This window comes from Malaclemys terrapin, chromosome 11 (genome assembly GCF_027887155.1).
Source record: "Malaclemys terrapin pileata isolate rMalTer1 chromosome 11, rMalTer1.hap1, whole genome shotgun sequence".
Classification (NCBI taxonomy): domain Eukaryota; kingdom Metazoa; phylum Chordata; order Testudines; family Emydidae; genus Malaclemys; species Malaclemys terrapin.
Genome location: NC_071515.1, coordinates 6,691,905 through 6,704,308, shown reverse-complemented (window position 1 = coordinate 6,704,308; position 12,404 = coordinate 6,691,905). Strand labels below are relative to the sequence as shown.

General features: G+C 43.0%; 1 protein-coding gene across 1 annotated transcript in view; it reads right to left on the bottom strand.

Moving 5' to 3' along the window:
• TRPM8 (transient receptor potential cation channel subfamily M member 8) overlaps positions 1–12,404 on the bottom strand; it is a 104,384-nt gene that overhangs the window by 50,282 nt on the left and 41,698 nt on the right. Inside the window, exons 9-13 of the mRNA XM_054044163.1 lie at positions 12,002–12,199; positions 6,162–6,264; positions 3,403–3,521; positions 2,408–2,698; positions 555–650 (exon numbers count right to left, since the gene is read on the bottom strand). Coding sequence (XP_053900138.1) covers positions 555–650; positions 2,408–2,698; positions 3,403–3,521; positions 6,162–6,264; positions 12,002–12,199 — 807 coding nt within the window. The remainder of the gene's footprint in view (positions 1–554; positions 651–2,407; positions 2,699–3,402; positions 3,522–6,161; positions 6,265–12,001; positions 12,200–12,404) is intronic.

The window sequence follows — 12,404 nt, the reverse complement described above, 5'->3', positions numbered from 1 at the left end:
GACTGGATCACTTGCTGATTACCTGTTCTGGTCATTCCCACTGGGGCACCCGGCACTGGCCACTGTCAGAAGACAGGATACTGGGCTAGACGGACCTGAAACCAATATACAGTTTTGGTTTCCTTAAAAAATATGCCTCTCTATTTTTCATTGGAAGTAGAAACTAGATCAAACCATATGCCTGGATCACATGATCTTCATACTGTGAAGAGGGAGGGGGTTCATAATCCAAACATGGGCCCAGCTATGAATTTCACAGCTAGCACCTTTCAAAGGCTGAATCAACCCCTCCCTCAAACTTTAGGTGAGGAGAGTGTCTTGAAATCCATAGATGGATCCAAATCCAGATCCAAATTTAGCAGCTCAGGCCCATTTAGTTAGGAGATTGAGAGAGGAAAAACTGTAAAACGTTTTAAATCGGTAGCTTATCTATCATGCATTTGAGTGCCCAGGTGGTTACTCTGGGGAGGACAGAGGGAATATGTTTGCAAAGGCTTAACATGCCACGATAAATACAACAGTGCTGGGGGAAAGGGAAAGGGAAAGAATCCTACCTGTTCCCAAATGACTTTGGATAACTCCTTCTTGTTCTGAAGAACTGACCAGATAAAGAGAGCTTGCAAGGGATGCCTTGTAATAGAAGATTCATCCTGCAGGAAGTAAGGGCACTATCTGTTCAATGACCTTGGTTTTATTTTTTAAATCAAGTAGATATTAGGTTATTACACCTCTTAAACTTGGCTCCCTGGTTTGTTCTCTCTGCACTGCTGCCCAGCAACCTTAAGGCCGCTCTAAGTTGTGCTGAAGAACGAGCTGGCTCTCAGCTGCTCCCAAAATGGAAAACAATAGCAAGGCAGCAGAAAATCATCTTTGCTCCCACGCTGCTCGTGCGCAGAGCGTAGCTTAGCCAGCCTCGAGGATATACACATGGCTTCATAGCTAAATGCCATTTTTACAAGGAGATGAATGATAGGTGGAAACACCCCCATTCTATACCTTTTAGTTAAGCCCTGAGTGTTGAACCAGACCTCTTACCATAAACTTGAAAATATTCTGATAGTAACAACTTCCATTATTTTATTTCGTTTTAATATAGCATGCATCCATTTATGACACTCAAAAGTTCTAGCCTGCCAATAAAATTATTACTGGACATTAACTGCCATGCAGCAAGAATAACTCAGCAGAAAATGGAGAACAAAGTGTTCTTTGAAGATTTCAAAGCCAACTAGGGGATTTAAAGAGACAACTCATATTAATTTTAATGGGAGTTGTGTGCCTGAAGTCTCAGTCCCTCCTCTTCTCTGCCTGTGGGACACCAGATGCTTAGTCTCCTGGGGACTGAATTGCTTTCTTTTAACCTGAGTTATTGAGTTCAATGTAGGGGAAACGGAGTAAAACTTAATCACAGGGAGATGTGGGGAAGAGGGTTTGCAGTGTAGACATATCTTAAAAAAGAAAATTCTCTATACCACCCCACCTGATGTCCTGTATCCAGCTGTGGCCAATCCCTGTTGCTTTCAGAGGAAGGTGACCAAACCCAGAATACAGTTGGCCAAATGTGCATCAGGGAAAAAAATTCCATCCTGACCCATGCAGGTGTCCAGCTAAAGCCCTGAAGCATGAGATTTGACTCTAGTCATTGTCTTAATGCAGAGCTGCTGGCATTATGAGCATGAAGACGGCAATGCAGAGCTTCTTGTTTTCTCCATGGCTCATGAAGAAAAAGAATGTACAGGGAATCAGATTCACAAATGCTAATGCCAGAAGGGGACCAACTATCCTCCATGCACAGGCCTTGGAAATTCCAGTTCTGTAACTCAGGTCTGCATTAAAGGCCTGATCCTGCCCTATTGAAAGCCATGGAGAGGCTGGTGGTACATGGCAATGGAAGTAGGAGTAGGCAGACCCAAAAGTAGCATGGGACCCAAGGGGCTAGAACGATGCTCTCGAAGTATTGAGTTAAGTTGTCTGGACAAGCTGGTTTCTTGTGCACTGTCACGTTTTCAAATTTTTTCTTCCCAGTAACATAAAAAACAATTTCCATTTCCTTCACTGAGCCATATTCAATTGAAAGCTCTCTCATCCACAATGATATGAATTTGGGGTTCTTTGTAGGCCTTCATTACAACATATTTTAAAACTGCTCTGAGATCACCACAATATGGAACCATGCCCCTCACACAAAAGACTCACATATTCTTCTAGCACTTGAGCAATGCAAAGATCCATGCCGTAGATTAACATGTGGAATGCATCAGTACGTTCAAGGCCATTGCACTCCGCACAATTTGTAGCATTTTTTAAACAATTGAAATACAAATTCATTTCTGTTATAATGGCAATAGGGAAGACAATTCTTTTCCTACTAAGGAACACATGGCTAGATAACTGATTGGTTACTTACCAACAGCCGTATTTCTGTCTCATCCTTGCCGTTCTTATCCTCTTTTTTGATGCTTCTTCGGAAGTCCTCAACCATCTTCCACACAAATGTGAGGAGTGCATCATTGTAGGAGTTCTTAGCAATCTGCAGGTTCTTAAACACCAGGCTGCTAAAGTTGTTGGAGAAAAGCTCTGTAAGGACCTCCTTGCTAAGAAACTTCCTCAGGTTCAAGCCATTCTCCAGAAAGAGGCGAACAAATTTGGGCCGGTCCTTGATAAGAGCTATAAACATGACATCCTGAAGGTCTGCAGACTGGGGAGAAAACGAGGAAAAGCCAGGTATTATCACAAGGCCAGCTGTGGATGGCTGAGCAGAATCCATTGTCCCCTATCCCTCTGCTGTTGCTCACATGTTTTGTTATGGATAAATATTGGTCACATTTTCCCTTTGCTCCACATTTCCTTCAGAATGCAGCCATGGCTGTGGTTTGGGAAGTGACTGAAATAAGCATACCTAGCTATTCCATGTATAGGCTTCATCAAGAATTTCCAGATACCTTCTGCGCTCTGCCCCCAAAATGCCCAAATCTGACTCTAGAAGGCCCATTTCTAGAAAGGGTGGTTCAGTCTCTGGACTCTTTCAAGCCTTGACCTCTGCTCAAAGAGCAAAAGATAATATTAATCATCAGCTAACATAACAACCACCATTGTGGCTGACAAGGAACTGGAGTGAGACCATCAGTTTCCAAGCAGTCGAGTAACCTACCTGAAGTAATGGTATATTTCATACCCAGGTAAGCTGCGAAACTGCAGTGCCATCATAGCAATGGGTTTGCCATGTTAGAATACCCTTGTCTGACAGGTTAGTGTATTTTAAGCCCATATATTCTGCTCACTTCAGAATGAGCTGGAATGGAATTGTTATTTACAAACATCAGAATAGCGATGCCTACATAAATGGTCACTTCTTGTCTCCGCCAACCCCACTAGCTCTGCCAAGGTGCAATCTTTGACTACCTCCCAGCGCCGGTCATTGGTGAAGATCTCATCGCTGGCCAGGTCCAGTTGGTTCCACTCCAACAGCAGCTGCAGCTGCCCATTCCAGTTATCTTTATCCTGTTCATTGGTACTGAAAGCTGGAGGAGGAAGACTCAGCTAAGTAAGGACTGGAAATTGGAGAGCACCTTGGCTTATATTTTACCATCCCTAACTCTCTCCCCATCCCAGCCACAAAAGAAGCCTCTATTGTCTTTTTTTAATGGTCGCTTATAGCTTTAACAGAGCTTCAGAGGTTGTGCACATTTTAAAAACACACATACCTATGTGGTATGTATATACTAAACTGCACTTAAAATGACACGGATTGCATTACCTGAAGGCAGATTGTCCATGTAACTACCCAGAGCAAGCCTGTGATCCTAAAAGCATCAGGTAGTGAGTTTCAGAGGGCCTGACCAGTTCAGTGTGCCCCAATTCACTTATGTCAATCTGTATCTAATAAGTGTCATGTAAAATATCATTGGAAAACCAATGATACACACTGACCAGTAATATTCTTGTGTTGTCTATGTAGGGTAAACTCCCAAAGGACTGGACAAACATGAAGGAAATATGGGACTAAATGTGTTTGAACCAGAAAAGTCTGGGGAGTGGGCAAACTGTTTTTTTCCAGACAAAGGAAAGGTCGCTGCCTCTATCCAGGTGCAATCACAGACAACAGGCAATCATAGTCAAGTGGCCATTCACTGGCATATCAGCACGTGCAGGACCGATCAATCTGCATTACAGAAAGCATCAGCAGGGAAGAAACCAGCACGGAACTTTCCCCATCAGACTCCCTGGCACATTTCCTCACTGCGGGGACACTGGACTTTGAGAAGGGCACATTTCAAAAGTTCGGTCTACTAAAGAAGAGAGAGGCAAAGAACCCCAAGTTATCTTACATCTAAGACATAAAAGGAACCGAGCACTTTGCGGGAGATCCTGACCACGGGGATGGTCAGACCATCTTGCTGACAGGAAGTGCGGTAAGAATCTTACCTGGAAGCAAGGCTGTCCTTTCATTAAGTCTTAGTCACTAGAAAGTATTTTTTTCATTTTTATTTGTTTTTAATTATTTCTGACTTTAGCCCTTATACTTGACCTCACTTAAAACACCCCTTTTTGATTAAATAAACTTGTTTTGTTTTGTTTTTATTTTAAATCAACCAAGGACCATGTTTGATTTGAAGTGATGAATAGCTCCAGTTAAAGCAACAAACTGCTGTGCTTTTGTCTCTCAAGAGGAGCAACAGACTTCAGTACTCCGAGTGTTTTAGGAGAGGGGACATTTCAGGGCAGATGGTTTTGGGGAAATTCAGGACTGGGAGTGTGTTGGGGTCACAAAGTCATAACCAAGGCTGGTGGAGACCCAGGGAGGGGCTGTTGTAGGCAGGCTGCTGGGATCAGTACTGAACTAGGGCCGCCCAGCACTCAGACACACACTCAGGGAACTGCGTGCTTGTCTGCTGGCTGTTGGTGTCTGGGCTCTGAACAATAGCAGCAGAGCATTTAAGGGTAACAGGGCAGGCAGTGACACAACCTCTCACTGATTAGGACTGCATCCCAGAATGTGGCCTCTGCCTGCCCACATGTAATGGGGAAGTGCTGCCTCTCTGGCACTATCAGTCACCCAGTAACCCACGCAAATTCCTCCATGGGTGCTCCACGCAGAAGGAGCTGCCCAGAGTTTGGGAGAGGATGTAGGAAGGGAGAAGGGGGCAACCATGCCTCGGGGCATTGACCCAACAGATGAGTTAATATCTCTGGGTCCCCTCTCTAGTTGCAACTAAGCAGTGAGTGACCCCAATTCACTCAATGGAGTCAAACTCTTTCCAGAGCCACCCTGAGGGGACTGGTAGCAGGAAGCATTGAGGGAACCCCATTCTCCATTCACACAGGTGTAAAATCAATAGAGTTTAATTTATACACTAGTGGGACTATGAGGAGAATCTGGCCCCAGCACATCTCACTGCAGTGATTAAATGGAATTTGCAAGTAAGAAGGATCAGGTAGCACCATGAGCATTAGTGAGATGAACTCTTAATTGGCCATCACCTCATTGCTGACTGTCAAAGTTCTCTCTCACCCACTGCTCTCAAGCCTTTTTATTGTGAGTTTTACACCACAAGCTGCTGAGTAATCCATCTACTAAAGTATAATTGGAGAAACCCCTTTTGTGTTGGTTTTCAGTCATTTCCTAATATGCAGAAAACACTCCATACTATGCCAAAGTCAATGTTTTAGAGGGTCTAATTGCTCAGTATTTGCGGGGGGCTTCCCTCTCCACACTGGAATTACCAGTTCTGAGATACTCCAATACTCTGACTTGCTTCAGTAAGAGTATGGAACCACATTCTCTTCTGATACTGCCGTACAACTGCCAGGAGAGGGTACCAATGTAGGATGGGGCAAGAGGATAGTCTCCTGTTCTCAATGCTTGTTTCTCATATCCAGGGTGTACGCGCCATCTCCCCATGAATTTAACTCCCATTAACATCAATGGCAGTCCAAACTGGGACTTCCTTTAGGCGCCTTTGGAAATTCCAGCCTCCGCGGAGATGGTCCAGCAGATAGGATTCATGCATGACAGGATGGGGAGCTAAGGCACAGATAGACTTGTCCAGGGAATTGAATCCAGGTAGCCAGCTTCCTAGGCTAGTGCCCTAGCCGCAGGGCCATACTTGTACTAAGAGCAAAGTGAAATCAAAGCCAATGGGCGAAAGCTCAGTGCTCACCTTTATACAGTGCAAACGAAATGGCATTGCTCACGATTTCATCTCCAGCTTCTTCTATTTTAATAACAGTTAGCAGGTGAGGGTTTTCCAGGATTTCTTTGATCTACAAAAAAAAAAGAAGTCCAATTCTAAAGCTCTCTCAGGACTTTGTGGTTTATCTGTGCATGTCCCTTTGGGGAATGTCCCGTCATACAGTATTATTCACAGAGCTGTTTATCGTAAGCCCTCTCCCTACATACAAACTATATAAAATGATAATTTCAGCGATTAAGTTCTAATAAACTCACAGTAGTTCAAATTAAAAACAGTTAGATTAATGATCCTTTAACATATGGCAGTTTCTTGTCATTCCCTTCTCCCACACACACAAACAGAAAATGATGACCAATTAGGTAATTCTCATTAAATTAAAAACTAACAAGGAATAAATCTCAGATACCGTGTTAGTGCCAATTCCCAAACATCTAGAAGTGTATATGTTAAGGAAAAGTTTATTCTGGCCACTTTGCCTAGTCTAAAAACAGAGCTTATGTTCTCACACCATCACGCTTTATGAAATTTCCTTCTTTCTGGCAAGTTAGAAATCTGAGGGACTGTAAGGAATTTGTGTTTACACTTTCAGCCTCTGAATGAACCAAGAGAAGCAGAGGCATGTGAAACAAAGTAGAAATGAACTCAAACCACAAAACGCAGATCCAGAACTGGACCGCAAATGTCTTCCAGTTCAATTTGGATTCCAGGCTTTGGTTCATCCAACTATAAATATACAGGGCCAGATGTGAAATAAAGATCCATATCTAGATTGAACTTTCAGGCAACCCCAATGTTCAGTTCTATTTGGGAGTTTTGAATCATGGATAATGCTGTTTAGATATATATAAACCCCCCCACTGAAGTAAGGTTCATGTTTGGTTTTAGTTCTGGCCAAAGGTGCAGTTTTGGTTCTGACCTGCGGGGTGGATGCCACATCACTGTTAAGAGAATGTAATTTCTCTCCAGCTATGAAGAATCCACCATGCCTATCAGTTCTCTTGCTTCTCAGCATAGCCATGAGCTGGGTTCAAGAATAAATGCCCACCTCTGCCATCTCTGGGATGGTATTGCATAATTTGGTGCATTATAAAAGGTTAAACCTTCCTTTAATAGCAACCAATATATGATGTTTTAAAGATGATACTACACAAGACAGGCAGTTGGTTTGCTCCATCATCTTGTGATATGCATAAGCCCTGGGACACATCCTATGCAGAACAACCACCTTGCGTTGCAGTCTAGATAGAGAGATTCATTCCCCACATCATGGCATTCTCAGAGGGGCACAGAATTGTAAATGGTACACAATAGTCATTGCAAGAGTTCAATGGAGAAGTTTTGTTGCTTGACTCTGATGCCCAGATTTGTAAAGATGATGTTCTAGGGCATTCATTAAAAAAATAAAATCAAATCATGATGAAAGTGAAGCTAAGAAGAAGAAAAAATAATCTGAACGAGTACAGAAAGTAATGGCACATTTTCCATAAACTTAACATTAGGAATTTTAACAGATGTTCTAACAAGCAATCATTCCCCCACTAAGATGATCACAGCCATAAAATAATTGACCAACTGAGAGATAAGGAGACCCTGTGATGAAGCACTGGGAAAAGAAATTGAGAAAGCCAATTACCCCATGATAATGGCTCCTTGTGTGAGTGCTATTATGCACTGCATTTCTAAAAATAACTAAACATTAAGGTTTTCATCAACTCAGTTTTTCCTACCACTATTAAAGAGGGTAGAAACACAGCTGAAACAGCTCAGCCTGCTGGTTAGGTGGCAAGGGAATCACATTTTTATCCTGAGCATGCCAACGTCTCCAAGTTGGCAGCACTGCAGACACAGCACCTCCAGGCCCTGGAGCATCATGGCAGGAAGGCATAAGCCTCGTAAAGCACCCCATAGTGATGTCTAGTGTCCTGAGGCTCTCTCTCTTGTGTTAAAGTAGCAAGGGAAAAGCAAATCTGCTGGTATATGACAATGTTAAATTTTTTATCTGCACCCAATGAATAGTAGTAGTGAGCTTATACTTCACGTAGTCATAGAATATCAGGGTTGGAAGGGACCTCAGGAGGTATCTAGTCCAACCCCCTGCTCAAAGCAGGACCAATTCCCAACTAAATCATCCCAGCCAGGGCTTTGTCAAGCCTGACCTTAAAAACCTCTAAGGAAGGAGATGGTTGTCTGTGGTGTATTGCTGTGATGAAAGACTGGCCAGTGTGCATACAAAGTTAGTATTGCTAGCTACAACCCAGTCTAGAAGAGGAAGGGGAAACTTGTCCATGGCACTGTTAAGCCTGAAAGGAGGGGAAAGTAAGCGAAGAAACTTAAGCAATGTTATAAATTTAACATAGTAAGCTTGTTGCCATAAGAAAATCTATGGAAAAAGAACAGAATGATATTGTCAGCTTGGAGAAATTCACCAGTTATAGTGCTTGTTTAGTGAATGGTTGTGTCAGTCAACCCACACCCCAGCATTTTTCTTCTTTACAAAGCTTACATAGGAACTGCCATGCTCATCGGATCAAAGGTTCCAAGACCAGAAGGGACCATTGTGATCATCTAGTCTGACCTCCTGTATAACACAGGCCAGAGAACTGTCCCAAAATAATTCCTAGAGCAGAGTTTTCAGAAAAACATCTAAGCCTGATTTAAAAGGGGTCAGTGATGAAGAATCCACCATGGCCCTTGGTAAGTTCTTCCAATGGTTAATTATTCTCATTGTTAAAAATACACGCCTTATTTCCAGTCTGAATTTGTCCAGCTTCAAATTTCTCTCTGCTAGGTTGGAGAGCCCACTATTAAATGTCTGTTCCCCATGTAGGTACCTATAGACTGTGATTGAGTCATCCCTTAACCTTCACTTTGTTAAACTAAATAGATTGAGTTCTTTGAGTCTATCATTGTAAGGCATGTTTTCTAACCCTTTAATCATTCCCGTGTCTCTTCTCTGAACCTTCTCCAATTTATCAGCCTCCTTCTTGAATTGTGGGCACCAGAACTGGACACAGTATTCAGCAGCGGTCACACTAGTGCCAAATAGAGAAGTGAAATAACCTCTCTGCTCCTACTCGAGATTCCCCTCGTGATACATCCCAGGATCACATAGTGTCATATTGGGAGAACATGTTCAGCTGATTATCCACCCCTCTCCCCAAAACTCACTGCTTCCCAGGATAGAGTCTCCTATCGTCTAAGAATGGCTGACATTCTTTGTTTCTAGATCTCTGTACTTACATTTAGCTGTATTAAAGCACATATTTTTCGCTTGTGCCCAGTTCACCAAGCAATCCAGGTCACTCTGAATCACTGATCTGTCCAGTTCATTTTCACTCCCCCAATTTGTGTCATCTGCAAACTTTATCAGTGACGATTTTATGTTTTCCTCCGTGTCATTGATAAAAATGTTAAATAGCGCTGGGCCAACAACCGATCCCTCTAGGACTGTACTGGAAACAAACCTGCTTGATGATGATTCCCTGTTTACAGTTACATTTTTAGACCTATCAGTTAGCTTATCAGTGGTTCCTCTACTCCAGCATCCTACCAAGAAAAGCAGCTAGTAGCTGACACTTCAGATGAAGGTGTAAGAAATCATGTAGTAAGTAGTTATGGGATAACCTGCCCTTACTTGAAGTTTCTTCCTAACCTCCATTGATTAGTGTTTGGCTTGAGCCCTGAAACATGAGGGCTTACATCCTTCTAGCAGCATTTTGGGCTGTATAAGTAGGAGTATTGCCAGCAGATCAAGGGACGTGATCATTCCCCCTCTATTCGGCATTGGTGAGGCCTCATCTGGAGTACTGTGTCCAGTTTTTGGCCCCACATTGCAAGAAGGATGTGGAAAAATTGGAAAGAGTCCAGCGGAGGGCAACAAAAATGATTAGGGGTCTGGAGCACATGACTTATGAGGAGAGGCTGAGGGAACTGGGATTGTTCAGTCTGCAGAAGAGAAGAACGAGGGGGGATTTGATAGTTGCTTTCAACTACCTGAAAGGGGGTTCCAAAGAGGATGGATCTAGACTGTTCTCAGTAGTAGCAGATGACAGAACAAGGAGTAATGGTCTCAAGTTGTAGTGGGGGAGGTTTACGTTGGATATTAGGAAAAACTTTTTCACTAGGAGGGTGGTGAAGCACTGGAATGGGTTACCTTGGGAGGTGGTGGAATCTCCTTCCTTAAAGATTTTGAAGGTCAGGCTTGACAAAGCCCTGGCTGGGATGATTTAGTTGTGGATTGGTCCTGCTTTAAGCAGTGGGTTGGACTAGATGACCTCCTGAGGTCCCTTCCAGCCCCAATATTCTCTAATTTATGATTCTTTAAGCACCTTGGTATTTTACATTTTAATCCTCATTATATTAACCCTGGGTGTTCTTGTTATCCAGATAAGCATCCCATCTTTTTAAAATCCTGCAAGCTCTTGGCCTCAAAGGTATCTTGTGGCAAGGAGTTGCACAGGCTAAATGTGCACCGTGAGAGAAAGTGTTTTCGTATTTATTATAGGAAAGCTCTTTAAATATTTTAAATACTTTGGTGCTTAACTGTAGCCCTTTCTCACCTGATCCCCCTTGTGACAGGTTCGGTCACAGAGACTCCCCTCAAGACTGGCACTCGATGAGCTGGGATACCACGGAGAACAACCCTCCTGCCAGAAGAGGCGCCCTCCACTCCTGTTTTGCCGTGTTAGACACTCCAGTCAGCTCCAGCACAGACCCAGAGGTTGGGCCACGCCTCTCTGCAGTTCACTGAAACTAAGATTCACTCAGCCCAGGGGCTTCTCAGTTAACAGGAACTTTCCCAGCACCCAGTGTTCAGCCTTTCTGGGAGCCTGAACCCCAAATAAATCCCTTTTACTCTGTATAAAGCTTATACAAGGTAAATTCATAAATTGTTCACCCTCTATATCACTGATTGAGAGATGCACAGCTGTTTGCTCCCCCAGGGATTAATCACTTACTCTGGGTTTATTAATAAACAAAAGTGATTTTATTAAGTATAAAAAGTAGGATCTAAGTGGTTTCAAGTAATAATAGCCAGAACAAAGGAAGTCACAAAGCAAAATAAAACAAAACACACAAGTCTAAGACTAATACATTAAGAAACTGATTACAGGTAATATCTCATCCTCAAAGATGTTCCAATAAGCTTCTTTCACAGACTAGACTCCTTCCTAGTCTGGGCCCAATCCTTTCCCCTGGTACAGTCCTTGTTAGTTCCAGCAGACATCTCAGATGGTAAGCAGGGGTTCTCATGACTGGCAGCCCCCTTTGTCCTGCTCCACCCCCTTTTATAGCTTTGGCACAAGGCAGGAATCTTTTGTATCTCTGGGTCCCCACCCCTCCTTCTAAATGGAAAAGTACCAGATTTAAGATGGATTTCCTTATCAGGTGACATAGTCACATGTCACTGTAAGACCCTTAGTCTCCATTCTTCCTGGATTGGCCCACATGTACACAGGAAGTCTTGCAGGTAAATAAACCATTTACAACCAATTGTCTTAGTCAATGGGAGCCATCAAGATTCTAAGCCACCATTAATGGCCCACACTTTGCATAATTACAATAGGACCTCAGAGTTATACTTCATATTTCTAGCTTGAGATACAAGAATGATACATCCATACAAATAGGAGGAACATATTCAGTAGTTTATAACCTTTGTTATGATACCTTACAAGAGACCTTTTGCATAAAGCATATTCCAGTTACATCATATGCATAAGCATACTTCCATAAAGCATATTGAGTGTAATGTCACACCCCTCTCCTTTCTGTCTCATCAACACTATGGCAAAGCATACACCTACCCATCTGATCCAGCTTTCAGTCTCCTCTTCTGTGAGTCTCGAAACGGTGTGCGGCAGGTATCGGAGCAGCCTCTCCTTGACAGATGAAGAGGCTAGAGTGCCTTCTGCCTCCACTAAGCTCGCTATTACATCAGCAATCAGACCTGAGCCCTCCACTACTATGCAGGGAATTTTACTCTTGATGGCAACATTGATAGCCTAGGAAAACACAACAGAGAGGGACAGAGATAACTGATTAATAAAGGTTCAGGCTATTTGAAGTCTACTGTTCAGTAACTAAGTGAACAATTTTTGGTATGGTTTGTGTGCAGGCACTGCAGAATTCCCCAGCTCCAGCCAATATTTTCACTATTACCAGCAAGGGATATTACAATACCAGTTCTTTACAACGGCCTCTAATTCA